Source organism: Herpailurus yagouaroundi, unplaced genomic scaffold (genome assembly GCF_014898765.1).
Source record: "Herpailurus yagouaroundi ecotype Mexico unplaced genomic scaffold, PumYag 165, whole genome shotgun sequence".
Lineage (NCBI taxonomy): Eukaryota > Metazoa > Chordata > Mammalia > Carnivora > Felidae > Herpailurus > Herpailurus yagouaroundi.
Genome location: NW_024412406.1, coordinates 17,140,982 through 17,167,337, shown reverse-complemented (window position 1 = coordinate 17,167,337; position 26,356 = coordinate 17,140,982). Strand labels below are relative to the sequence as shown.

At 37.0% G+C, this 26,356-nt stretch overlaps 1 protein-coding gene and 1 non-coding gene across 13 annotated transcripts in view; both read left to right on the top strand.

Annotated features, from left to right (window-relative positions):
- The window catches only part of CSPP1 (centrosome and spindle pole associated protein 1), a 158,113-nt gene that overhangs the window by 12,543 nt on the left and 119,214 nt on the right, over positions 1-26,356 (top strand). For 11 of the 12 annotated variants that reach the window (XR_005794191.1, XR_005794192.1, XM_040487663.1 and 8 more), the window contains exon 3: positions 5,922-6,021. Coding sequence is in view for 10 of the 12 variants with exons in the window: in XM_040487663.1 (XP_040343597.1) it covers positions 5,922-6,021 (100 nt within the window). In the remaining 2 variants the exon portion in view is untranslated. The remainder of the gene's footprint in view (positions 1-5,921; positions 6,022-26,356) is intronic. The other variant, XM_040487658.1, reaches the window with a different exon arrangement.
- On the top strand, positions 15,309-15,437 carry LOC121038381 (small nucleolar RNA SNORA31). The gene has a single exon (XR_005794334.1). It is a non-coding gene; the product is annotated as a small nucleolar RNA SNORA31 (small nucleolar RNA).

Below are 26,356 nucleotides of genomic sequence, written 5' to 3'. Positions count from 1 at the left end.
ATAATACCCTCTAGATTCATCTATGTTGTTGCAAATGGTGACAGTTCATTCTTTTTTATGGCTGATACATACACCATTTATACGCCATTGTGTGTATATATGTATGTATATTTGTATGTGTGTATATATCTTTATCTGTTCATCTATGGATAGATGCTTGGGTTGCTTCCATATCTTGTTATTGTAAATAATGCTGCAATAAGTACAGGGGTGCATATATCCTTTTGAATTAATGTTTTCATTTTCTTTGGGTAAATACCCAGTAGTGGAAATATAGGAACCTCCATGCTATTTTCCACAGTGGCTGTACCAGTTTGCATTTCCACCAACAGAACATGAGGGTTCCCTTTTCTCCAGTCTCACCAATGCTTATTTCTTCTATTTTTGATTGTAGCCATTCTGATAGGTGCAAGGTGTTATCTCACCGTGGTTTTGATTTGCATTTCCCTGATGATTAGTGATACTGAGCATCTTTTTGTATGTCTGTTGGCCATCTGTATGTCTTTGGAAAAATGTGTATCTAGTCCTTTACCCATTTTTAAATTGAAAAATTTTTTTTTTCTTTTTTGGTGGTGTGGTAGAAGTTCTTTTTATATTTTGGATATTAACCTCTTCTAGGATGTATCATTTGCAATTACCTTCTCCCATTTGGTGGGTGGTCTTTTTGTTTCATTGATGGTTTCCTTTACCGTGCAGAAGCTCATTATTTTGGTGTTGTTTCATTAGTTAAATTTTGCTTTTGTTTCCCTTGCTAAAGGACACATATCTAGAAAAATGATGCTAATGCCAGTGTCAGTGAGCTTATTGCCTGTGTTTTCTTCTAGGGGTTTTATGGTTTCAGGTCTCACATGTAGGTCTTAATCCATTTTGAGTTTATTTTTGCGTGTGGTATAAGAAGACCATCCAGTTTCATTCTTCTACAGGTTACGGACCGGTTTTCCTAACACCATCTGTTGAAGAGTTTGTCTTTTTCCCATTGTGTATTCTTGTTGCTACTGTTGCAGATTAATTGACTGTGTATGTGTGAGTTTATTTCTGGGCTCTATTCTGTTCTGTTGATCGGTGTGTTTATTTTTGTACCACTACCATACTGTTTGGATGCTACAGCTTTGTAGTATATGTTGAAATCTGGGATTGTGGTATTTCTAGTTTTCTTCTTTTTGAAGATTACTTTGGCTGCTTTGGGTCTTTTGTGGTTCCATGCAAATTTTAGGATTATTTGTTCTATTTCTGTGAAAAATACTGTTGCTGTTTTGATAGAAATTGCATTAAATCTGTAGATTGCTTTGGGTTGTATGGACATTTTAACAATATTCTTCCAATCAGTGAGCGTGGAATATTTTCCCTTTTTTTTTTTTTTTTGTTGTCCTTAATTTCTTTCATCAGTATTTTATAGTTTTTAGAGTACAGGTCTTTCACCTCCTTGGTTAAGTTTATTCCTGGGTATTTTGTTATTTTTGGTGTCGTTTTTGTAAAGGGGACTGTTTTCTTGATTTTTGCTTCATTATTAGTGTATAGGAATGCAACATATTTCTGTATATTGGTTTTTTTTTTTTTTTTAATCCTGCAACCTTACAGAATTCATTTATCAGTTTTAGTAGTTTTTTGGTGGAGGCTTTAGGGTTTTCTATATAGAGTATCATGTCATCTGCAAATAATTTTACTTCCTTACCAATTTGGATGCTTTTGATTTCTTTTACTTATCTGATTGCTGTGGCTAGGACTTCCAGTATTAGGTTGAGTAAAAGTGGTGAGAATGGACATCCATGTTTTGGTCTTGATATTAGGGGAAAAGCTCTCAAATTTTTCCTGTTAATGACTTTAGCTATGGGTTTTTCACATATGGCCTTCGTTATGTTGAGGTATGTTCCCTCTGAACCTACTTTGGTGAGAGTTTTTAGCATGAATGGATGTTATACTTTGTCAAATGTTTTTTCTGCATGTATTGAAATAATAATGGTTTTAACCTTTCTGTTGTTGATTATTGTGTTGATTGGTGAATGTTGAACCACCCTTGCATCCCAGGAATAAAGCTCACGTGATCTTGGTGAATGATTTTTTTTTTTAGTGTATTGGATTTCGTATGTTAATATTTTGTTAAGGTTATTTGTATCTATGTTCATCAGAGATAGGGGCTGGTAGTTCCTTTTTTTTTTTTTTTGGTATGGCCTTTGTCTGACTTTGACATCAGGGTAATACTGGCCTCACAGAATGAATTTGGAAGCTTTTCTCCCTCTTCTATTTTTTAGAGTAGTTTAAGAAGAGTAGGTATTAACTCTTCTTTAAAATGGTAGAATTCACCTGTGAAGCTGTGAAGCTGTCTGGTCCTGGACTTTTGTTTAGTGGCAATTTTTTGATTACTGATTCAATTTCATTGATCTGTGTAGATTTTCTCTGTCTTCCTGATTCAGATTGGGAACACTATATGTTTCTGGGAATTTATCCATTTCTTCTAGGTTGTCCAATTTGTAGGCATATAACTTTTCATATTTTCTTATAATCTTCTGTATTTCTGTGGTGTTATCTATTTCATTTCTGATTTTGTTTATTTGAGCCCCTTTTTTTTTTTTTTTTTGGTGAGTCTGGCTAAAGGTTTACCATGTTTTGTTGATTTTTACGAAGAGCCACCAGTTCCTGGTCTCATTGATCTGTTCTGTTGTTTGTTTTGTTTGTTGGTGTGGTTTTTTTTAGTTTCTATTTTGTTTATTTCTGCTCTGATCTTTATTATTTCCTTCTTCTACTGGTTTGGGTTTTGTTTGTTCTTTTTCTGTCTCCTTTAGATATAAGGTTAAGTTGTTCTTTTGAGATTGTTCTTGCTTCTTGAGGTAGCTGTGTATTGCTTAAAATCCTTTCTTTTTAGAATAGCTTTTGCTGCATCCCAAAGATTTTGGTCCATTGTGTTTTCATTTTCATTTGTCTCCGTGTACTTTTTGATTTTGTCATTGATTTCTTGGGTGACGCATTCATTGTTTAGTAGCACGTTATTTAACCTCCATGTATTTGTGTTCTTTCCAGATTTTTTTCTTGTGGCTGTTTTCTAGTTTCAAAGCATTGTGGTTGGAAAAGATGGATGATATGACCTCAGTCTTTTTGAATTTGTTGTCTTATTTTGTTGCCTAATATGTGATCTATTCTGGAGAATGTTCGCTGTGCACTTGAAATGAATGTGTATTCTGCTATTTTAGGATGGAACGTTCTGAATATATCTGTTGATCCATCTGTTTAAATGTGCCTATGAAGCCACTGTTTTCTTGTTGATTTTCTGTCTGGGTGATCTACCTATTGTTGTAAGTTCATGTTAAAGTCCCCTACTATTAGTAGTATTACTGTCAATACTACTAATAATACTATAATTTTGTTAATAACTGCTTTATGTATTTGGGTCCTCCTATGGTGGGTACAGAAATATTTACAATTGTTATACCTTCTGTTGAATTATTCCCTTTATGATTATGTAGTGTCCTTCTTTGTCTCTTGTTACAGTCTTTGTTTTTCAAAGACTGTTTTGTCCCATATAAGTATCATTACTCCATCTTTCTTTTTCACTTCTATTTGCATGATAAATGTTGTTTAGTCCCTTCACTTTCAATCTGCATGGGTCTTTAGGTCTGAAATGAGTCTCTTGTAGGCAGCATATGTTGTGTGCTTTTTTATCCATTTGGTCACCTGTGTCTTTTGAATTAGAATGTTTAGTACATTTACATTCAAAGTAATTATTGATCGGTATGTACTTGTTGCCATTTTGTTACTTGTGTTATGGTTATTTTTATAGTTCTTTGTTCCTTTTCTTGCTCTCTTTTGTGATTTGACAGCTGTTTTCTTGTGATATGTTTGGATTCCTTTGTCTTTATTTCCTGTGTATCTATTACTGGTTTTGATGTGTGATTACCATTAGGTGTATATATATCTTGCATATATAGCAGTCTATATGAAGTTAATGGTCACTTAAGTTTGGACCCATTATAAAAGCACTAAATTTTTACTTCCCCCTCCCCCATGTTTTAGGTATATGGTGTCATACTTTATATCCTTCTGTTTTGTGAATTCCATGACTGAGTTTTATGGATATATTTGATTTTACTGCTTTTGTATTTTAACCTCCATATTGGTTTTATAAGGATTTATTCTGTCTTACTATGTTTATGTACCTGTGAAATGTTTTCCTTTCCTACTTTCGTTTTTAATTTTTTTAAGTTTATTTATTTATTTTGAGAAAGAGAGTGTGCCTGTGCCAGTGGGAGAGGGGCAGAGAGAGAGAATCCCAAGCCCCATGAGGGGCTCAATCTCATAAACCTGGAGCTCATGACCTGAGCCGAGATCAAGTGTTGGATGCTTAACTGACTGAGCCACCCAAGCACCCCTTAAATTTTTCTTTGAATGTTTATTTATTTATATATTTTATTTATTTATTTCTAATGTTTGTTTAGTTTTGAGAGTACAAGCCTGGGAGGGGCAGATGGAGAGGGACAGAGGGTCTGAAGCAGGCTCTAAACGAACTGTGTGATCATGACCTGAGCAGATGTCAGAGGCTTAACTGACTGAGCCACCCATGCACCCCTTTTAAATTTTAATTTGAGCACATGCAAGTGTGGGGAGGGACTGAGGGGAAGAGAGAGAATCTCAAGCAGGGTGCATGCTTAGCATGGACCCTGAAGTTGGGCTTGACACCACGACTCTGGGATCAGGACCTGAACCCAAATCAAGAGTCAGACATTCAACCGACACATTCACCCAGGTGCTCCCCTTTCTTACTTTTCCTGCTGTGGTCTTTCCTTTCTACTTTAACATTTCTTATCAGGCTGGTTTAGTGGTAGTGAATTCCTTTAAATTTTGCTTGTCTGGAAAACTCTTTATCTTTCCTTCTATTCTGAATGATAGCCTTGCTGGATAGAGTATTCTTAGTTGCAGGTTTTTTTCCTTTCAGGAATGAGGCTTGGTCTTAAGAAGTTAAATTTATGATTCACATGAATCTGTGAGATAAATACTGTTGTTATGGTCATTTTCTAAAAGTAAGCTAAGGCATGGGAAAGTTAAGTAATGAGACTAAGGTTATAGAGTTGGTAGAAGTAGGCTTTGATTTCTGACATCCTGACTGTAGGCCTGTTCTCGTAACCATACTAGTTTGCCTTCTTTCCATAAGAGCTGCTGTGGTCAAGGAGTTGTGTCAAGGACTTTACATGTTATGATCTCACTTAATCATAATACCCCTATTAAGTAGGTGGAATATTTTTGTTTTACAAAATAAATGTCAAGAAGGTGAAACCCAAAGGGTTAAGTAATTTGTCCAGCTATACATAGTGATAGATTCAGAATTGCCATCACCATATGTCCAGCTCCAAAGTCTATGGTTTTAACCACTGTCCGCTTAGGACTACGTTACAGTGTTTGAAAATGGTTATTATATAGCTTTAAATACAGCATTATTATAATTTTTAATATTAAATAGTACATAAATCATGATCTTTAAGTCTTAGTTCAAATATCATGCTCATTGAGGTCATTTAGTTCCTCCTGCATCATTATGGCTCTTCATACCATGCTCTATTTTTATTTTTCCTTAACCTTTACCAGTTACTCTTTGTATATTACATAGTCTAATGATTTATTATGTCTGTTGTTTGTCCCCTGAATAGTTTGAGCTCCATGATGGCTGAGATTCTCCTATGTTTTTTTCACTCATGTTTCCAGTACCTGGGACACTATGTAGCAGGAACTTAGTGACTATTAGTTGATAAATGAATTCTAAGATTTAATTAGAATTTATCACAGTGTTAATACTTTTGGTTAATTCCTCAAATCTCACACTTAAATTTGTTCATGATGTATTGTATAGTTTTTCAAGTCATTTAATTAGAGTATTGGGATACATTGTGTATTTTGTGGATTTTCCCATACTTTTGTAAATATTGTGTCTCTTTCAGGGAAAGGCATCAGAGAAGCTTTCTGAAAACAGTAAAATATTAATTTCCATGGCCAAAGAAAACATACCACCAAATAGTCAACAGACCAGGAGTTCCTTAGGTACGTCATTAGGTGTACTAAATTGATTTTAAAGTATTATTAGCATGCTGTTGTGAAAGAGCTTTGTCTTGTCAGAAAAAAAGATTTCTTTAGAATCCCAGTAACTGTTTCCTTTCTGGAACCTTACATATGACTGTACTGTCTACAAATGAAATATAATACATCCTGAGAACCATCTGCCCATTTTAAATTATATTCCCTTATAATTTACAAAATCATAACAAAAATATATATGTAACATAACTAAAAATTAATTGAAAAACTTGAATGGAATTTGTGTCTGTATGAGAGGGAAATGTGTTAATTGAATAAAAATGGTGGACTTTTATTTAAAAAATCAAAGGGATGCTTAGAGGATACAAAATGTAATTTGGTGAATGACCATTTTAATTATTGGTTACCCTATTACAATTGGGCAGAAGTTAATATGTTGCAACTATACTAAGTCTTTGATTATGGTTTGTTATGAAAATATTTAGAAATTTTTTATTGAAGTATAAATAACAGTGTTCTATTAATTTCAGGTATGCAATATATTGATTCAACAATTTTGTACATTACTCACCATGATAAGTATAGTCACCATATGACATTATTGTAGTATTACTGACTATTTCCCATACTGTATTTTTCATCTTTGTGACTTACTTTTGACTGGAAATTTGGATTTTTATCTATTTTACCCACCACCCTCATCCATCTCACCTCTGGCAACCACCAGTTTATTTGCTGTGTTTAAGAGTCTTTTTTTCTTCTGTTTGTTTTGTTTTTTAGATTCACATGTAAGTGAAATCATATGGTATTTTTCTCTGACTTATTTCACTTAGCACAATACTCTCTAGGTCCATCCATGTTGCAAATGGCAAGATCTTATTTATTTATTTGTTTTTAAATTTTTTTTAACGTTTATATATTTTTGAGAGAGAGAGAGACAGAGTATGAGTGGGGGAGGGGCAGAAAGGGAGGGAGAAATAGAATCTGAAGCAGGCTCCAGGTTCTGAGCTGTCAGCACAGAGCCCGACGTGGGGCTTGAACCCACAAACTGTGAGATTGTGACCTGAGCTAAAGTCCGGAGCTTAATCCTCTGAGCCACCCAGGTGCCCCACAAGATCTTATTTTTTATGACTGAATAATATTCCATTCCATATATATATAACCGTATCTTCTTTATACATTGATGGACACTGGGTTGCTTCCATTATCTTGTTATTGTAAATAATACTGAAATAAGTTCAGAGGTGATATATCTTTTCAAATTGGTGTTTTTTGTTTGTTAAATAACCGGTGATGAAATTACTGGATCATATGTTATATTTAGTTTTAATTTTGGGGGTAATCTCCATACTGATTTATACAGTGGTTACACCAATTTACATTCCCACAAACAGTTCATGAGAGTTCCTTTTTCTCCACATGCTCACCAACACTTGTTGTTTATTGTGTTTATTTTGATTGTAGTTATTCTGACAGGTGTAAGGTTTTGATTTGCATTTCCCTGTGTATTAGTGATGTTGAGCATCTTTTCATCTGTCTGTTAGTCACCTTTATGTCTTCTTTGGAAAAATGTTCATGTCTTCTCATTTTTTAACCAGATTATTTGTTCTTTTGGTGTTGTATAAGGTCTTTATATATTTCAGAAAGTAAGTCTCTTACTGGGTGAATCATTTATAAATGTCTTCTATTCAGTGGGTTGTCTTGTTTTTTTGATGGTTTCCTTTGCTGTGCGAAAGGTTTTTATTTTAGGGTATTCCCAGTATTTTAGTTTTGCTCTTGTTTTTTTGCCTCAGGAAGCATATATAGAAAAATGATGATAAGACCAGTGTCAGAGAGATTGTTGCCTATGTTTTCTTCTAGGACTTTTATGGTTTTAGTCTCACCTTTAGGTCTTAATCCATTTTGAGTTTATTTTTGTGTATAGTGTAAGAAAGTCATCCACTTTCATTCTTTTGCATTTAGCTGTCCTATATTCCCAACACTATTTATTGAAGAGATTATCTGTTCCCTATTGTATATTTTTGACTCTTTTGTCATATATCTATATACATATTTTTAAGTATGTATGTACTCAGCATGGAGCCCAGTGTGGGGCTTGAACTCATGACCTTGAGATCAAGACCTGAGCTGAGACCAAGAGTTGGACACTCAACTGACTGAACAACCCAGGCACCTCTCTTTTGTCATAAATTGACCATTTAAGTGTGGGCTTCCTTCTGGATGCTCTATTCTTTTGCATTTATCTATGTGTCTATTTTTGTACCAGTACCTTACAGCTTTGTAGTATATCTTGAAATCTGGGATTGTGATACCTTCAGCTTTGTTTATCTTTCTCAAGTTTGCTTTGACTCTTCAGGATCATTTATTTTATTTTAAATACAAATGAGTTTATTTTTTCTGTTTCACTGTTTGTTTAAGTTCTACTTAATTAACATACAGTGCAATATTCATTTCAGGAATAGAATTCAGTACAATACCCAGTGCTCATCATAACAAGTGTCCTCCTGATAACCATCACCCATCTGGTCCATCCCTCACCCACCTCCCTCCATCAACCCTCAGTTTGTTCTCTATCTTTAAGAGTCTCCTGGGTGACTCAGTTTATTAACTGTCTGACTCTTGATTTCGGCTCACACCATGGTGTCACGTTTAGTGGGTTTGAGCCCCTTGTGGGGTTCTGCACTGACAGTGTGGAGCCTGCTTGGGATTCTCTCTCTTTCTGCCTGCCATGCCTCCCCCCCCCCCACCCCCCAAATAAATAGACTTCAAAAAAATTTAAGAAAGAGTCTCTTATGGTTTGTTTCCCTCCCTCCCTCCTTCTCTCTTTCTCTCTCTACCCCCCATATATTCATCTGTTTTGTTTCTTAAATTCCACATGAGTGAATTCATATGGTATTTGTCTTTCTCTGACTGACTTAGTTTGCTTATCTTAATATACTCCAGCTCCATCCATCCTGTTACGAATGGCAAGATTTCATTCTTTTTGATGGCTGAGCAATATTCCATTGTGTGCATCTGTGTGTGTGTGTGTCTGTGTATACATACATCACAACTTCTTCATCTATTTAGCAGTTGATGGACCCTTGGGCTCTTTCCATTGTTTGGCTATTGTTGGTAATACTGCTATAAACATCGGAGTGCATGTACCGCTTTGAATCAATATTTTTGTATCCTGTGGGTAAATACGTAGTAGTACACTTGCTGGATTGCAAGGTAGTTCTATTTTTAACCTTATGAGGAACCTCCATACTGTTCTCCAGAGTAGCTGCACCAGTTTGCATTCCCACCAACAGTGCAAGAGGGTTCCCCTTTCTTCACATCCTTGCCAACACCTGTTGTGTCTTGTGTTTGTTTTTTTTCTTTTTAAATGTTTATTTAGTTTAGAGAGGGAGCGAGCAAGCAGGGGAGGTGCAGAGAGAGAGAGGGAGACAGAGGATCTCAGGCAAGCTCTGCGATGTCAACACAGAGCCCCACGTGGGGCCTGAACTCATGAACTGACATCACGACCTGAGTGCCAAAATCAAGAATTGGTCACTTAACTGACTGAGCCACCCAGCTACCCCTTGTGTTGTTAATTTTAGCCATTCTGACAGGTATGAGATGGTATTTTATCATGGTTTTGATTTGTATTTCATGTTCAAGGTCTTTCTAAATTTAAGTACTGTATTATATTTTGGTTAAACTTGTTTATCTCCAAGGACCTCAATTTCCTTATCTTTAATATAAAAATGTTGGATTGTCTTCTCACCCTAAAGTTTTATGAAGTGAAATTTTGATTATTGCAAAAAATAATTTTTTAAGCTTAATAAGATTTTCTTATACAGTAAGGTTAGACAGAATCACTGTGGCATTCTGGGTTATGACCTGGCACAGGTTATTTAAGCTCTCTCTTGCCTTATCTTAGTAATTGGCATCTATTTTAAAAAGTTATTGTGGCAGGAAAAGCTGACTGGCACATAAGTGGTGCATGATAAACATTTACTTTGTGATCTCCTATTTTTTTAAGTGTAGGTTTTGAGAATTGTATTAAGAATTGAAGAGTTATTTTTTATTACATGCACAAATGATTGAGAGTTCGGAGCACCTGGGTGGCTCAGTCGGTTGAGCATTGGACTTCAGCTCAGGTCATGATCTCACAGTTTGTGGGTTTGAGCCCCGCATCAGGCTCTGTGGTGACTGCTTGCTCAGAGCCTGGAGCCTGCTACAGATTCTGTGTCTTCTTCTCTCTCTGCCCCTCCCCTGCTCACGCTTTGTCTCACTCTCAAAAATAAATGTAAAAATAAAAATAAAAAAATAAAAAAACAAATGATTGAGACTTTAAAGTCTAATTTCGAGGGGCACCTGGGTGGTTCAATTGGTTAAGCATTCGGCTCTTGCTTTTGGCTCAGGTCATGATCTCGAGGTTCATGAGATCGAGCCCCTTGGTGGGCTTGGGTTCAGGCTCGGGCTCAGGCTCGAACTAGGCCTTGGTGCTGACAGCGTGGAGCCTGCTTGGGATGCTCTCTCACCCTCTCTGCCCCTCTCTAGCTGACGTTCTCTCTCAAACTTAAAATAGGAAAATAAAAAGGTCTAGTTTCAAGACCATAACTTCTGCCTATTCCTTAATTGATATTCCTTAGGCCTGTGTCCTATGCCTTCTTTTCATTTCATATACTCTCTGACTGACCTCATCCACTCAAAGATTTTACATGCTATCAGTCTGTTCATAACTGATAAGTCTGTATTCCAATCCTGATTTTTTTTTTCAACTTTTAAGTTTATTTTTGGGACAGAGAGAGACAGAGCATGAACGGGGGAGGGGCAGAGAGAGAGGGAGACACAGAATCGGAAACAGGCTCCAGGCTCTGAGCCATCAGCCCAGAGCCTGACGCGGGGCTCGAACTCACGGACTGCGAGATGGTGACCTGGCTGAAGTCGGACGCTTAAACGACTGCGCCACCCAGGCGCCCCAATCCTGATTTTTTAAAATTGAACTCCAGACCCATGTATCTAATTTCCTATTGGATATCTGTACTTGGATGTCATGGCCTCACAAGTAACATGTGCAAAATTACCTTGATTCTTCTCAAACTTTCTGGTACTCCAGTGAGATAGCTGGCTACCTCGTCATCCTTGACTTCTGTGTTCCCTTTGCCTCCCACAGCAAGTAATTACACAAGTCTGGTTGATTCTACTACCTAAATTTAAAAATAAATTTACCTTTCTCTAATCCCATAAACATTGTTTTATGTGGGCTTACGTTGTCTCTCATAAGATTTTTTTCTAGTGTTCTTTTTGGTTTCTGGTCTAACCTCCCCAGCCCCCCAACTAAGTCTCTGCACTGCCCTTTAATGTCCTTTCAAAAAACATCTAGAATCATGTTAGTCTTTGCTTCAAACCCTTAATGTATTCTTGTTTCCTGTATAATTTTATCCTTTTATTCTTTTTCCCAGATTGTGTGGCTCTTCATGCTTTGTGTTTTTGTCACATTGGTTTTCCTCATAAAGTGTAATTTTGAACTTATTCAGCTCTCTTGTATTGCAGTGGTATGCCAGCTTGCCTGCCATTGTATATTTGCTACTTAGCACAGTGCCTGGCACTTCAGTGTTTAAGGAAAATATTTTTAAAAAATGTTTATTTATTTTGAGAGAGAGAGAACGTGTGCAGACATGACTTGGGGAGGGGCAGAGAGAGAGAGAGAGAGAGAGAGAGAGAGAGAGAAGTGGGGAGAGAGAATCCCAAGCAGGCTCTGTGCTGTCAGTGCCTAGGCTAAGCCTGAGTCCAGTGCGGGGCTTGATCTCATGAACCATGAGATCGTGACCTGAGACTAAACCAAGAGTGGAAGCTTAATCAACTGAGCCACCTAGGCACCCCTTAAGATATTTTGAATAAATGAAGGTCCCCATTGCAAAAATAAACTATTCTGTTGGGTATGTAGAATTGAATTTTCATGGAATGTTTCTTTTGTTGCCAACTGAAACAATTATTATTTATTTATTTAAAAAAATTTTTTTAATGTTTATTTCTGAGACAGAGCATGAGTGGGGGAGGGGCAGAGAGAGAGGGAGACACAGAATCAGAAGCAGGCTCCAGGCTCTGAGCTGTCAGCACAGAGCCCGACACGGGGCTCGAACTCACAAACCATGAGATCATGACCTGAGCTAAAGTCGGTCGCTCAACTGACTGAGCCACCCATGCGCCCCTGAAACAATTATTTTGATGCACATTGAATCTTATTAAAGAATAATATATAATTTGACTAATTTTATAGCTTATCAGCATTCAGTAACTGACTTCTTGCTTGAATAATTTTGGTCTTAAAAATTAGACCAAATGCACGTGAAAAGATGTTCAACATCACTAGTCGTTAGGGAAATGCAAATTAAAACTACAAAGAGATCATGTCATGCTTGTTACATTGGCCGTCATCAAAAAGACAGAAATAAAAGGGGGCACATGGGTGGCTCAGTTGGTTAAGTGTCTGAATCTTGATTTTGGCTCAGGTCGTGATCTCATGGTTTGTAGGATCGAGCCCTGTGGTGGGCTCTATGCTTGGGATTTTTTTCTCTCCCTCTCTCTCTGCCCCTTCCCTGCATGCATGCACTCTCTCTTTCTCAAAATAAAGAAATAAACTTAAGAAAATGATTAAAAAAAAAAAAGACTGAGTTAACAAATGCTGGCATGGAACCCTTGCACACTGTTGGTGGGTCGAAGACATTATGCTCAGTGAAGTAAGTCAGAGAAAGAAAAGATAATGTATGATTTCACATGTGGAATCTAAACAGAAAACAAAACCAAACTCAGAAAAAAAGATCAGACATGTGGTTTCCAGAGGTGAAGAAGGGTGGAGGTAGGATAGATTGTTGGAAGGTGGTCAAAAGGTACTTATAATGTATATAAGTACTAGGGAAATAATGTACAACATGATGATTTTAGTTAATATTGCTCTGTAATCTATAGGAAATATGTTGAAAGTAAGTCCTAAGAGTTCTCATCAAAAGGAATAAGCTTTTCTTTTTTTCTTGCCTTTTCATTTTATCTATACACGCAGATGGATGTTAGCAGAACCTATTGTGGTAATTATTCTATAATATATATAAATCAAATAATCAAGCTATATGTCTTAAATTTACACAGTGATATATGTCAATTATTTTTCAATAAAACTGGAAAGAACACCAAATACGTAGTTTTTCACAGTGGGAAAATAGAAAATAATTTGGCAATGGCGAGTTTTCTCACATGGTCTCAGATAGGACTTATAACACAAACTGGTCTAAAAAAGGTCATATTTAGAAATTACATATTCAGTGAAATATATTTGACACCATACTTTGAATAAGTAATTAAGCATAGTAGTTATCAGTAATATACTGGCAATATTCGTTCTAGCCAGTGAAAATCTACTGATAGCTCATAGTACAGCTATCATAAGCATTTTCTGATTTTTTGTAAATTCATTTGTGTTAGTGGTAATATTTATGGGTAATGCTTATCCACGTGGCTCATTCTTGCATTCTCATTGTATATCTCTCACAAAAGTATTTGAGAGGCATTACAGTGACTTCTAACACCAGCTACCCAGAGTTGGACCAAACTTCACAGATTAAGGGCACAGCCCTCCGCAAGACTTCTCTTATTTTAGACATCAGCTGCTAGTATTGGGGTCCTCAAGCCATCCTCTATTCTGGCTATAAATATAGGGTTTCCATTGCACTGTCAAATGTGATATCACTAAAATGACTTACAGAACTCAGGAAAGTGCTATACTTAATAATTACAGTTGTATTGTAGCATAATGCTACAAATCAGAACCAGCCAAAGGGGGCAATGTGTAGCATGTGGTCTGGGAGGGTCCAAATGTAGCTTTTACCAGTCTCAGGGATTGTATCACCCCCCTGGCACATCACTACTGTTGTGCCACTCTCACCTGAGTTTCAGTGTCCGGAGTTTTTATTGATACTGCATTGCCTATGTGGCTCAGACTCCATACTCCCAACTTTCCCCAGAGATCTGGCTGATGTCAGATGGCTTAGAGGTCTAACCCTATTAATCACATCTTTCTGGTGTGGTCTTTCTGGTGTGACCAGCTCCCATCTATGTCATCTCTTCAGCTAAACTATAGAGGAGCTCACCGTGAGTTAGCATATTAGTATAAACTATTGGATATGGGTTGCAGAACCTACCATGAATAACAAAAACACTCCCATCACTTGGGATATTCCAAGGATTTAGAAGTTATTTCCCAGGAACCAGAAATAAAGGCTAGCAAAATTCTTTATTCTATGTAGCATGTACATGGCTTACTCTATATAAGCTGATACAATTATGTCCTTTGTAAGGACTTTGTTAGAATAACTCAGGTTTAGTGAAATGTGAGAGTAACCTAGCTGAAAATGATCTGTAAAAGCAAATTGTATTTTCTATCTTCCTACACCATTTCTAGGCATATTAATCATTTTATAATTAAAAGAAATTCAACTTTTACTAACTCATTATTTAATAACTATTACTATTAAGAAATGCTTTCACTAACTTTTTAAAAAAATTTTTAAAATTTATTTTTGAGAGAGAGACAGAGTGTGAGCAGGAGTGGGGCACAGAGAGAGAGAGAGAGAGGGAGACAGAATCTGAAGCAGGCTCAAGGCTCTCAGCTGCCAGCACACAGCCCAATGCAGGTCTCGAACTCACAAATTGTGAGATCGTGACCTGAGCTGAAGTCAGTTAACTTTTAAGTCATTAACTTTTTAAGTGTAGATCTATGTACTTCAGTTAAATTTCATCTTTCTCTTTTCTCCTTCTTAGAGAAGTTGAGTGTTTTACCTTAGGTTGAGCATTATTGCTTTGATTTTAATGCTTTATATCCTGGAAGACATTTTTAATAGTTGACATAATATAGCCAGTATTTTCAACATTGTTTTTTATATACATATTTTTGACCCAACATCCGTAGATAGATACTACATTGCTTTTGAAATGTATTATCTGGTTCAAATGGTGAATATAAAAAGCATTGCTTTGAGTTTCATAAAAAGAATTTTATATTAAGTAAAATTTGCATATGGCAAAATGATTTTAAAGAGTACAAAACAATATAACATGGAAATTGTGACCCTCCCAACCCTGTTGTCCAGTCTCTCTTGATAAGCAGTATCTTGTATATAATTTCATGATTAGACTGTATACGTGTGTATATAGCCCTTTCTTCTTTTCCATGTGGTAGCTTAGATCCTGTTCTCTTTTTGAAAATACTACCTTTGTGATTTATAGTATGGGGACATAGCCATAACCTTTCGAGATTAAAAAGCAATGGAATGCATCTATTTGACAGACCTGGAGCAGTTACTGTCTGCTGCTAAGGTTTTTATTGCAGATGCAAGAAAAAGTTGTCCTTACCCTTCTGTCTAATTGTGGCAGCTGTGATTGAATGGGGGAATATAGGGGGAAATATGATAATACAGGGGGAAACATGGGGAGAGAATTTTTGCAGCTCAGAAATAACTTGTAAATAGTGAAGACTCTGTTATACTCTAAAAAGGAAACTGAAATTTGAGTTAAAAGGGGCAGCCTAGACTTGGGCATAAAACTGAATTAAACAGCCTTTATCTCTGGGTGAAAAGAAAGTTCATTGTATACCAAACTGGTACGTGTGGTGCATATAGAAGGTGTCATATAGCACTTACTATGTTATATTAAAACTGTATGCCTGCTTGTTTACTGTCTAGATGCTGTACCTTTGGGCAAAAACTTATGTATCTGTTTATCTCCCCAAGACCAGCAAAGTATCTGGCACATGGGTGATGCTTAGTATGTTACATGAAAATTTACTGAGTATGTGTCTTGGAAGAGAGGTTGGCTTTTTAAATGTAGCAATGTTGAAACTTTATTAAAAAAAACAAAATTCATAGAGGGAAGAAATCAATTGAGAAATTTAATATTTTCTGGCACGTGGGTGGTTTAGTTTGTCAAGCATCCACCTTTGGCTTAGATCATGATCTCATGGTTCATGAGTTCGAGCCCTGTGTTGGGCTCTGTGCAGATGGCTCAGAGCCTGGAACCTGCTTCGGATTCTGTCTCTCGCTCTCTCTCTGCCCTCCCCTGCTCATATGCTGTTTCTTTCTGTCTCTCTAAGTAAGTAAACAACAACAACAAAATTTAATATTTTCAATAAGTTATTTGATAAAATTTCACTAATTAAAAGAAACATGAAAAACAAATTCCTATCAAATCTCATTAATTTGATAAATAAGATGTTAGATTAAGTTTAGATAAATTTTACTTCAAATCCAGCAATTAAAAAAAAAGTCACTGTATTTGTCAGGGTTTTTCAGAGAACCAATAGGGTGTGTGTGTGTGTGTGTGTGTGTGTGTGTGTGTGTGTGTGTGTGTAAGTAAGTAAATGTATATTTAAGGAATTGGCTTGTGATTATATGGAGGCTGGAAAGTCTAATATCTGCAAGGTAAGCTGCAAAACTCGTGACCCAGGGAAGAGGTGATGTTGCAGTTCTAAGTCTGAAGCTGTCTTTTGGCAGAATTCCTTCGCCCTTGAGGAAGGTCAGTCTTTGTTAAGGCCTTCCACTGATTGGATGAGGCCCAGTCACATTATGGAGGGCAGATTGCTTTAGTCAAAGTCTACTAATTTAAATGTTTATCTCACCTGAAAAACACTCTCACAGAAATATCCATAGTAATGTCTTTTTAAAAATGTTTATTTTGGGGGCGCCTGGGTGGCTCAGTTGGTTGAGCGGCCGACTTCAGCTCAGGTCATGATCTCGCGGTCTGTGAGTTCGAGTCCCGTGTCAGGCTCTCTGCTGGCAGCTCAGAGCTTGGAGCCTGTTTTCAGATTCTGTGTCTCCCTCTCTCTGACCCTCCCCCGTTCATGCTCTGTCTCTCTCTGTCCTAAAAATATGCTCTGTCTCAAAAATAAATAAACGTTAAAAAAAAAAAATTAAAAAAAAATGTTTATTTTGGGAGAGAGGAGTGGCAGAAAGAGAGGGAGAGAGAGAATCCCAAGCAGGCTCTGTTCTGTCAGCACACACAAAGCCTGTCTCAGGTCTGCATCTCACGAACCACGAGATCATCACCTGAATGGAAACCAAGAGTCACACACTTAACTGACTGAGCCGCCTAGGCACCCCTCCATAATGTTTGGCCAACTATCTGGGCAACATGGCCTAGCCAAGTGGACATATAAAATTAACCATGATAGTCACTACTGAAATCTTTTCTTTTCCTGACTTTGTTTACAAGTGGCATAGAAATAATGTTAAAAATTAAATGCAAGTAGAATTTCACGTAACTGTTAGCACTAATAAATCTTTAGTGTTTGTTGGCTTAACTAATATTGCAAGTGTATTGTTATGCCAACAAGTTGGACACCTTAGACAAGATTGATAAATTCCTGGAAAGTCCCAAATTACTGAAACTGATTCAAGAAGAAATGCAAAATCTAAATAGATCTCTAACATGTAAAGAAATTGAATTCTTCATTAAAAATCTTTCACAAAGGAAAGCCCAGGCATGGATGACTTCATTGATGAATTCTACCAAACATTTAAAGAGGAAATACTACCAGTACTTGATAAATTTAAAAGAGAAATGCACACTTCCCAACACATTTTGTGAGGCTAGTATTATCCTGATATCAAGGCCAGAAAAAGTTTCCACAATTACAAAGCAGTATGTGTTAACGAATATAGATGTAGAAATCCTAAACAAAATGTTAACAGATTGAAACTAGCAACACATAAAAATGATTATACACTCTGGCCAGGTGAGCTTTATCATAGTAGTGCAAGTTCTTAGTTTTAACATGTCTAAATTAATACACCAGATTAATAGAGTTAAGGGCAAAAAGCACATGATTATCTCAATAATCGCAGAAAAAGTATTTGACAAATCCAACACTGATTTATTATAAAAACTGTCAACAAACTAGGAATAAAAGATTTTGATTTCTGAAGAAGGATATCTATGAAAAACCTACAGCCAACATCATACATAATGTTTATGACTGTCAGCTTTCCTTACAAGGAACAAGACAGGAATGTGTATTCTTATCACCTCATTCAACTTTGTACTGAAAGTTCTAGCCAGCGTGATGAAAAAATACAATAAATAAAAGGCATCAAGGTTAAGAAGAAAAACTGCCCTTGTTTGCAGATGACATAATTCTGTTTGGAGAAAATTCTAAGAATCTATAAAAAAGCTATTAGAATTAATAAATGAGCTTAGGAAGTTAACAGAATATGAGATCAATAAAAAAATATGTAAACTGTTTTGGTTATATATTAGAACAATCTGGAAATCTTTAGTGAACAGTTTCATTTGCAGTAGCAACAAATAGAATAAAATATAGTTGACCCTTGTACAGCAGGAGTTTGAACTGGGCGCGGTGGGGGCAGGGGTTCTATTTATACGTGGATTTTTTTCAATAAATATGAGAAACGTTTTTGGAGATTTGTGACAATTTGAAAAATTTCACAGATGAACCTTTTAGCCTAGAAATATCGAAAAAAATTAAGGAAGGTGTATTGTGAATGTTAAAAATATGTGGATACTAGTCTATTTTATCATTCATTGTCTTAAAATGTATACAGATCTATTAAAAGTTAAAAGTTATGCCCTGAACACAGACTGTATATGGTGCCATTTGTAGTCAAGAGAAATGTAGGGGCACCTGGGTGGCTCAGTTGGAGAAGTATCTGACTCTTGATTTTGGCTCAGGTCATGATCTCATAGTTCGTGAGTTTGGAACCCTTTGTTGGGCTCTGTGTTGACAGCATAGTCTACTTTGGCTTTTTCTCTCTCCTGCGCATAGTATGTGCAGTCTTTCAAATACAAGAGAAAGAAATGTAAATAAATATCAAGATGCACTATTAAATCGAAACTGTGTACAATTAACTGTAGTACATACTGTTGTACTGTAATAATTTTGTATCTACCTTCTATTGCTGTTGTGATGAGCTCAAGTGTTGGGAGTAGCCACTTAAAAAACCATGTAGGGGCGCCTGGATGGCGCAGTCGGTTAAGCGTCCGACTTCAGCCAGGTCACGATCTCGCGGTCCGTGAGTTCGAGCCCCGCGTCGGGCTCTGGGCTGATGGCTCAGAGCCTGGAGCCTGTTTCCGATTCTGTGTCTCCCTCTCTCTCTGCCCCTCCCCCGTTCATGCTCTGTCTCTCTGTCCCAAAAATAAATAAAAAACGTTGAAAAAAAAATTAAAAAAAAAAAACAAAAAACCATGTGATGCTGGGGTGCCTGGCTGGCTCATTTGGAAGAGCCTGCAATTCTTGATTCTGGGTTATGAGTTCTAGCCCCACATTGAGTGTAGAGATTACTTAAATAAATTAAAAAAAAAAAAAAGCCATGTGATGCTGATCATCTCTTGAGAAGGCAGTTCATCTTCAGTAAATGATGTATTGCGGTACAAAGCAATCTCTTTTGTGATTTTCTCATGTTTTTGTGTTTAGTGCAATGTTGTAAACTGAGTTACACCATGGGACCCAAACAGAATGCCTCTTGTGATGCTGGGAGTGCTTCCAAGAAGCAGAGAAAAGTCATATTACAAGAAAAAATTGAATTGCTTGATATGTAGATTAGGGTCTGCAGCTATGGTTGCCTGCCATTTCAAGATAAAAGAATCTAATGTAAGAACCATTGTTAAAAGGAAAGAAAGAAAAGGAAAGGAAATTCATGAAGCCATGCTAGGTCAGTGGGTATGAAAACCTTGCACTTTTTGTGAAATGCCTTTTCATCTTATATTGAAAATGGGCTTTTATGTGGATGCAGGATTGCTATAAGAAAGTCATACCTATAAACACTACTATGATTTGAAAAAAAGAAAAATACTACCATGATTTGTGACAACTTAAAAGTAAAAGGAAGGTGAAGAATCTAAAGGTGGAGAATTTAATGGCAAAAAGAGGTGGTTTGATAATTTTGGAAAGAGGTTTAACTTAAATAATCAAGATAACAGGAGAAGCAGCTTCTGCTGATGAAGAGGCAGCAGACAGGTTTCTAGATAGCACTAAGAAAATCATTGAGGAGAAAGGATATTTGCCTGAACCGGTTTTAAGGCAGATGAAGGTGTCCTATTCTAAAAAAAAAAAAAAAAAAAAAGAAAGAAATAGTGCCATAAAGGACATTTGTTAGTAAGAAAAAAAAGCGAGCACCAGGATTTAAGGCAGGAGGGGCTAGGCTAACCATACTGTTTTGTGCAAATGCATTTGGGTTTATGATCAGGACTGCCTTTACATTTAAAGCTGCTAATCTTTGAGTCTTGAAGGGAAAAGATAAACACCAGCTACTAGTCTTTTGGTTGTATGACAAGAAGGGCTAGACAATAAGAACTTTTTTTCTAGATTGATTCCATTGATGTTTGCTTTGTTCCTGGTATCACTATCTGTTGATGTTGGACAAGGCCCCTGGCTACCCAGAACCCCATGAGTTCAACACTAAAGGTGTAGAAGTGGCCTACTTGCTCCCAAACACAACATATTTAATTCAGCTTCTAAATCAGGGAGTTGTATGAACCTTTATAGCTCATTACATATGGTACTGCATGGAAAGGATTGTCAACACTGTGGAAGAGAACCCTGATAGGATTGAAGATGTCATTGTTGTTCTAGTAAAAGCCATCCAGCCCGCAACAATAAACTCCTGGTGGAGAAAACTATTCATCACAATACATAAGAATGGGAAAAGGCAGCCATATGTATAAGATTCACGTATGTTTATATGTGTGTGTACATAAAATTTACATATCAGTGAGAAAAAGACTGAAAATATGAAAAGACTGAAATCTGAAAATGGACAAAACACTTGGTTGGCTATTCTTAAAAGAGGGAAATCCAAATGCATTGAGAAGGTGCTCGGCATCATTAGTCAATAGGAAAATACAAATTGGAACTACAGTAAGACATCATTACACACAAGTATGATGTCTTATATTTAAAGAACTTACAGAACCAAGAGTGGGCCAGTGGCTAGTAGGGATGGATAATAATGCAACTTGGAAAAACTGGCAATCTCAACTAAACCCTGTGACCTTATCCAGTGACCCAACAATTCTACTCCTAGGAATATAGCCAAGAGAAATACATGTGTCCACTGAAAGACGTGTACAAGAATGTCAATGGAATTTTGTTTATAATAGTGCTCTCCCCACCCTCCCAAACAGCATGAATAAGCTCAAATGCCTGATAACAGTAGGATGGATTAAAAAAAGTTGTACTGTATTCATATAATGAGAGAAGACACAAAGTGAAAAGAGTGAACCACTGCTGCATATAGCTGCGTGGCTAACTCTGATGGACATAACATTGAGTGAAAGTAAAATGCAAAAGATGACAAGCTTTTATTTGAAGTTCAAGAAACAGATCCAGTACATCCACACTGATAGAAGTCTGAATACTTGTGAACTCTGGGAGGGAGTGTTAATGGGGAAGGAGCATAAGTGTGCCTTCTGAGGCGTAAAGAAATAGTTTTTTATGAGTGCATATGTTTGAACAAACTCCTTGAGCATTATACTTAAGGTTGTACTTTTTGCTGTACATACAGTATTTCTCAACTTTAAAAAATTGGGCTTCTGGGAGAAAGTTTTCTTTGCTTTCCATAGTAGGATGTGCTTAAAATTAGTAGGTATTTTGGGATTTGACAGAAAATTTAGATTTCCTGATACTTTATACGTTTGCAAGAGAAACCAAAAACCGTAATTTAAATTAAGAAAGATCCTAATATTTGAAAGGTCAGTAAAAATATTAAAGTTCAGGGGCGTCTGGGTCACTCAGTTGGTTGAGCGTTTGACTCTTGATTTCAGCTCAGGTCATGGTCTCATGGTTCCTGGGATTGAGCCCTGTGGAACTTGACTGGGATTCTCTCTCTCCCTTTCTCTCTGCCCCTCCCTTGTCCAATCCCCCTCACCCTCCCAAAATAAGTAAATAAAAAATTAAACGTATTAAAAACATTAAAGTCCACTATTCTTTCTGCTGTTGCTGCAGTTGTTGTTGCTACTACCACCAAATAACCTATATTGAGTGCTTACTATGTGTCAGATGCTGTACTGCATTCTTACCTAATTTAATTTGGAGTTGGAGTAAATGACATGTTCTTCTTTTGGGACTTCCATACTATCATGCCTCCTGTCCTCCCTATAACTTGACATCTTTGAAATTTACAACATTATAGTCTCTTGTACTCACTTGCTTTTTTTTTTTTTTTTTTGGAGATGGATAAAAAGACTATTCTTCAGTGTTAGCCCATTGCAATCGTGAATTAATCTAATTATTTTTATTACAAAAAATTTTTTTTAATGTTTATTTTTGAGAGAGAGACAGAGCATAAGTAGGGGAGGAACAGAGAGAGAGGGAGACACAGAATCTGAAACAGGCCCCAGGCTCTGAGCTGTCAGCACAGAGCCCGATGAGGGGTTCAAACCCACAAACCGCGAGATCGTGACCTGAGCCGAAGCCAGACGCTCAACCGACTGAGCCACCCAGGCTCCCCTATTTTTTTTTTTTTTTAATTTACATCCAAGTTAGTTAGCATATAGTGCGACAATGATTTCAGGAGTAGATTCCTTAATGCCCCTTACTCATTTAGCCCATCCCACAGCCCCTCCAGTAACCCTCTGTTTGTTCTCCATATTTAAGAGTCTCTTATGTTTTATCCCCCTCCCTGTTTTTATATTATTTTTGTTTCCCTTCCCTTATGTTCATCTGTTTTGTCTCTTAAAGTCCTCATATGAGTGAAGTCATATGATATTTGTCTTTCTCCAACTGACTAATTTCACTTAGCATAATACCCTCCAGTTCCATCCATGTAGTTGCAAATGGCAAGATTTCATTCTTTTTGATTGCCGCATAATACTCCATTGTGTATATATATACCACATCTTCTTTATCCATTCATCCATCGATGGACATTTGGGCTCTTTCCATCCTTTGGCTATTGTTGATAGTGCTGCTATAAACATGGGGGTGCATGTGCCCCTTCGAAACAGCATATCTGTATCCCTTGGATAAATACCTAGTAGAGCAATCGCTGAGTCATTGGGTAGTTCTATTTTTAATTTTTTGAGGAACCTCCATACTGTTTTCCAGAGTGGCCACACCAGTTTGTCTTCCCACCAGCAGTGCAAAAGAGATCCTCTTCCTCCACATCCTCGCCAATATCTGTTGTTGTTATGTGTTGTTATGAGTTGTTAGCCATTCTGACAGGTGTGAGGTGGTATCTCATTGTGGTTTTGATTTGTATTTCCCTGACCATGAGTGATGTTGAGCATTTTTTCATGTGTCGGTTGGCCATCTGGATGTCGTCTTTGGAGAAGTGTCTATTCATGTCTTTTGCTCATGTCTTCACTGGATTATTTGTTTTTTGGGTGTTGAGTTTGATAAGTTCTCTATAGAGTTTGGATACTAATCCTTTGTCTGATATGTCATTTGCAAATACCTTCTCCCATTCTGTTGGTTATCTTTTGGTTTTGCTGATTGTTTCCTTCACTGTGCAGAAGGTTTTTATTTTGATGAGGTCTCAATAGTTCATTTTTGTGTTTGTTTCTCTTGCCTTGGGAGATATGTTGAGTAAGCAGTTGCTGTGGCCAAGGTCAAAGAGGTTGGTGCCTGCTTTCTTCTTGAGGAATTTGATGGCCTCCTGTCTTACATTTAGGTCTTTCATCCATTTGAGTTTATTTTTGTGTGTGGTGTAAGAAAGTGGTCCAGGTTCATTTTGCTGCATGTTGCTGTCTAGTTTTCCCTAGCACCACTTGCCGAAGAGACTGTCTTTATTCCATTGGATATCCTTTCCTGCTTTGTCAAAGATTAGTTGGCCATACATTTGTGGGTCCATTTCTGGATTCTCTATTCTGTTCCATTGATCTGAGTGTCTGTTTTTATGCCAGTATGTACTGTCTTCATGATTACAGCTTTGTAATACAGCTTGACTTTAGTACCTCTTAAGTTTCTTGACTTCTTCATCTCATGATACTGTTTTCAGTTCCTTAGCTACCTACTCTAATTGTCAAATCCTAGACTTATGTTGCCAGTAACTGAATTATAGTTGCAAATATTTTCTTTGATGACCACTTCCATTTTTTTTCCAGCTAATTTTATCTTGTACCCTGCCTCCAACAAATAGTCCAAGTAATTGACATTCCAAATATTGGACATTACTACGACCTACCATTGATTGATTCAACTCCCTTACGGACCTACTCTTTCATTATTTCCTTCCTTATGCAGTCTAAATTCTGTGGTCCAGTATATTGACTCCCTTGCACCCCCTCATCTTTCTTGCCTTTCTTTCCCTTTGTCTTATAAAGTACTGACTACTGATACAAGGTGGGTCCTCAATCCTGTTGGTGGTTCTACTAAATTTCCCTAATATTTGCTGTCTGACTCTACAAGGCAGCTGTTTCATCTTTTTCCTCTCTGTATAAATTCTATTCTCCAGTCCCCAGCCCATGGTTTTACTTTGTATTTCACTGCAAAAATCGAAGCAATTAGAATTTACCCTTATTTCCTTCCATCTGTCAGCCAACCCACACCTGTACCATATATTCTGCCTTGTCTTCTATTACCAGAGATTGTCATTGTGCCTTAGACCAACCGCTTTACTTATATAGCATCTTGTCTTCCCTTTTGACTGAAAATACTATCACTTCATCAATTTTGTTCCTTATCTGAATCACAGATATTTTTCCTGTTAGATCATTTATTTTAGAATCATGCATTGCTATAATATCTCCTATTTTATAAAATCCTTTATGTTTCTCCAGCTACTGTCAATTTCTAGGTTCTTTTTAGCAAAAGTTAGAGTTGTCTATATTTATTATCTCCAAGTCCTCTCACCTTCGTCTCTGTCAAACTTGTCCAATCAGGCTTGCTTTTGTGCTGCTCACCCACAAAGATCAAGGTAATAGCCCATTACATAGCAACATTTAATGAGCGGTTCTCACATTTCATATTTTTCTTTCTTTCTTTTTTTTTCCCCAAAGATTTTATTTTATTTTTAAGTAATCTCCACACCCAACATGGGGCTTAAACTCACAACCCCGAGATCAAGAGTTGCCCGCTTCACCGACTGAACCAGCCAGGTGCCCCTCAAATCTTATATTTTTCAACTTAACTGCTCCACCTAACATCTTACCACTTCTAGAAGTATTTTCTTCACTTGGCTTCTAGAGTCTTCTGGTTTTCCTCTGATCTTACTAGTTCCTCCTTGCATAGGAAAAAAGCAGGTCTGGGACTGACTATCCTTAGAAGGGCCTGGTTGCAAGGCTGATCTTTGGCTAGTATCTGAAACTTAGCTAGCAGACAATTCCCTATACTGACATAAAACTTACCTTAAATGATAAGGCTCATTGTGCCTAAATTTTATAAACCATGTGACTTATGCAGAGCACCTGCTTTCCTTTTGGGGAGTCTGGAATCTTGATATGTGCTAGACAAAGGGTGCCTGTCTGAACAGCTCCAAACAAACTATGGGCACTGAGTCTCTAATGAGCTTCACATATGTTGTCAGAATTTGTTGCTGGAAGAATTAAGCATGTCCTATGTGATTCCATTGGGGAAGAACCGTAATTATGAGTATAATGCATCCTGTGAATCTTTCTAGTGAATCACCCAGAAGGTACCTCTGAGGACTCCCAACACACACCTTTTCATTTTTTCTGGTTCCTTTTCAATTCCCACACTAAACTTTGGGTACTTGAAGGATCCATCTTCCATGACCATAGTCCCTGTGTGTTTTTTATCCAGGTAATAACTCTCAATCTTATGTCAAAATACTGTTGATCTGTATTTTAGGCTCTAAAATTTTCGTGATTTATTTTATTTTTCATGCTCAGAAGTAATTATTTTGGAAATTAAGTAAAGTGATTACAGATGAACAAAGTAAGATAAAGAGATTTTACTCTTGTTACTAGAATTTTTGTGTGATTTTTAAAAAATCATCTTATTTTATCTTACTTTTTTTTTAAGTAGGCTTCACTGCCAACGTGGAGCTGGGTATGGGGTTTGAACTCAAGGCCATGAGATCAATACCTGAGCTGAGAGCAAGAGTTGGATGCTTAACCTACTGAGCCACCGAGGCATCCCTAAAAATTCTTTTTTTTTTATTTTTATTTTTATTTTATTTATTTATTTATTTATTTAAAAAAAAATTTTTTTTTTTTCAACGTTTATTTTTATTTTTGGGACAGAGAGAGACAGAGCATGAACGGGGGAGGAGCAGAGAGAGAGGGAGACACAGAATCGGAAACAGGCTCCAGGCTCTGAGCCATCAGCCCAGAGCCTGATGCGGGGCTCGAACTCACGGACCACGAGATCGTGACCTGGCTGAAGTCGGACGCTTAACCGACTGCGCCA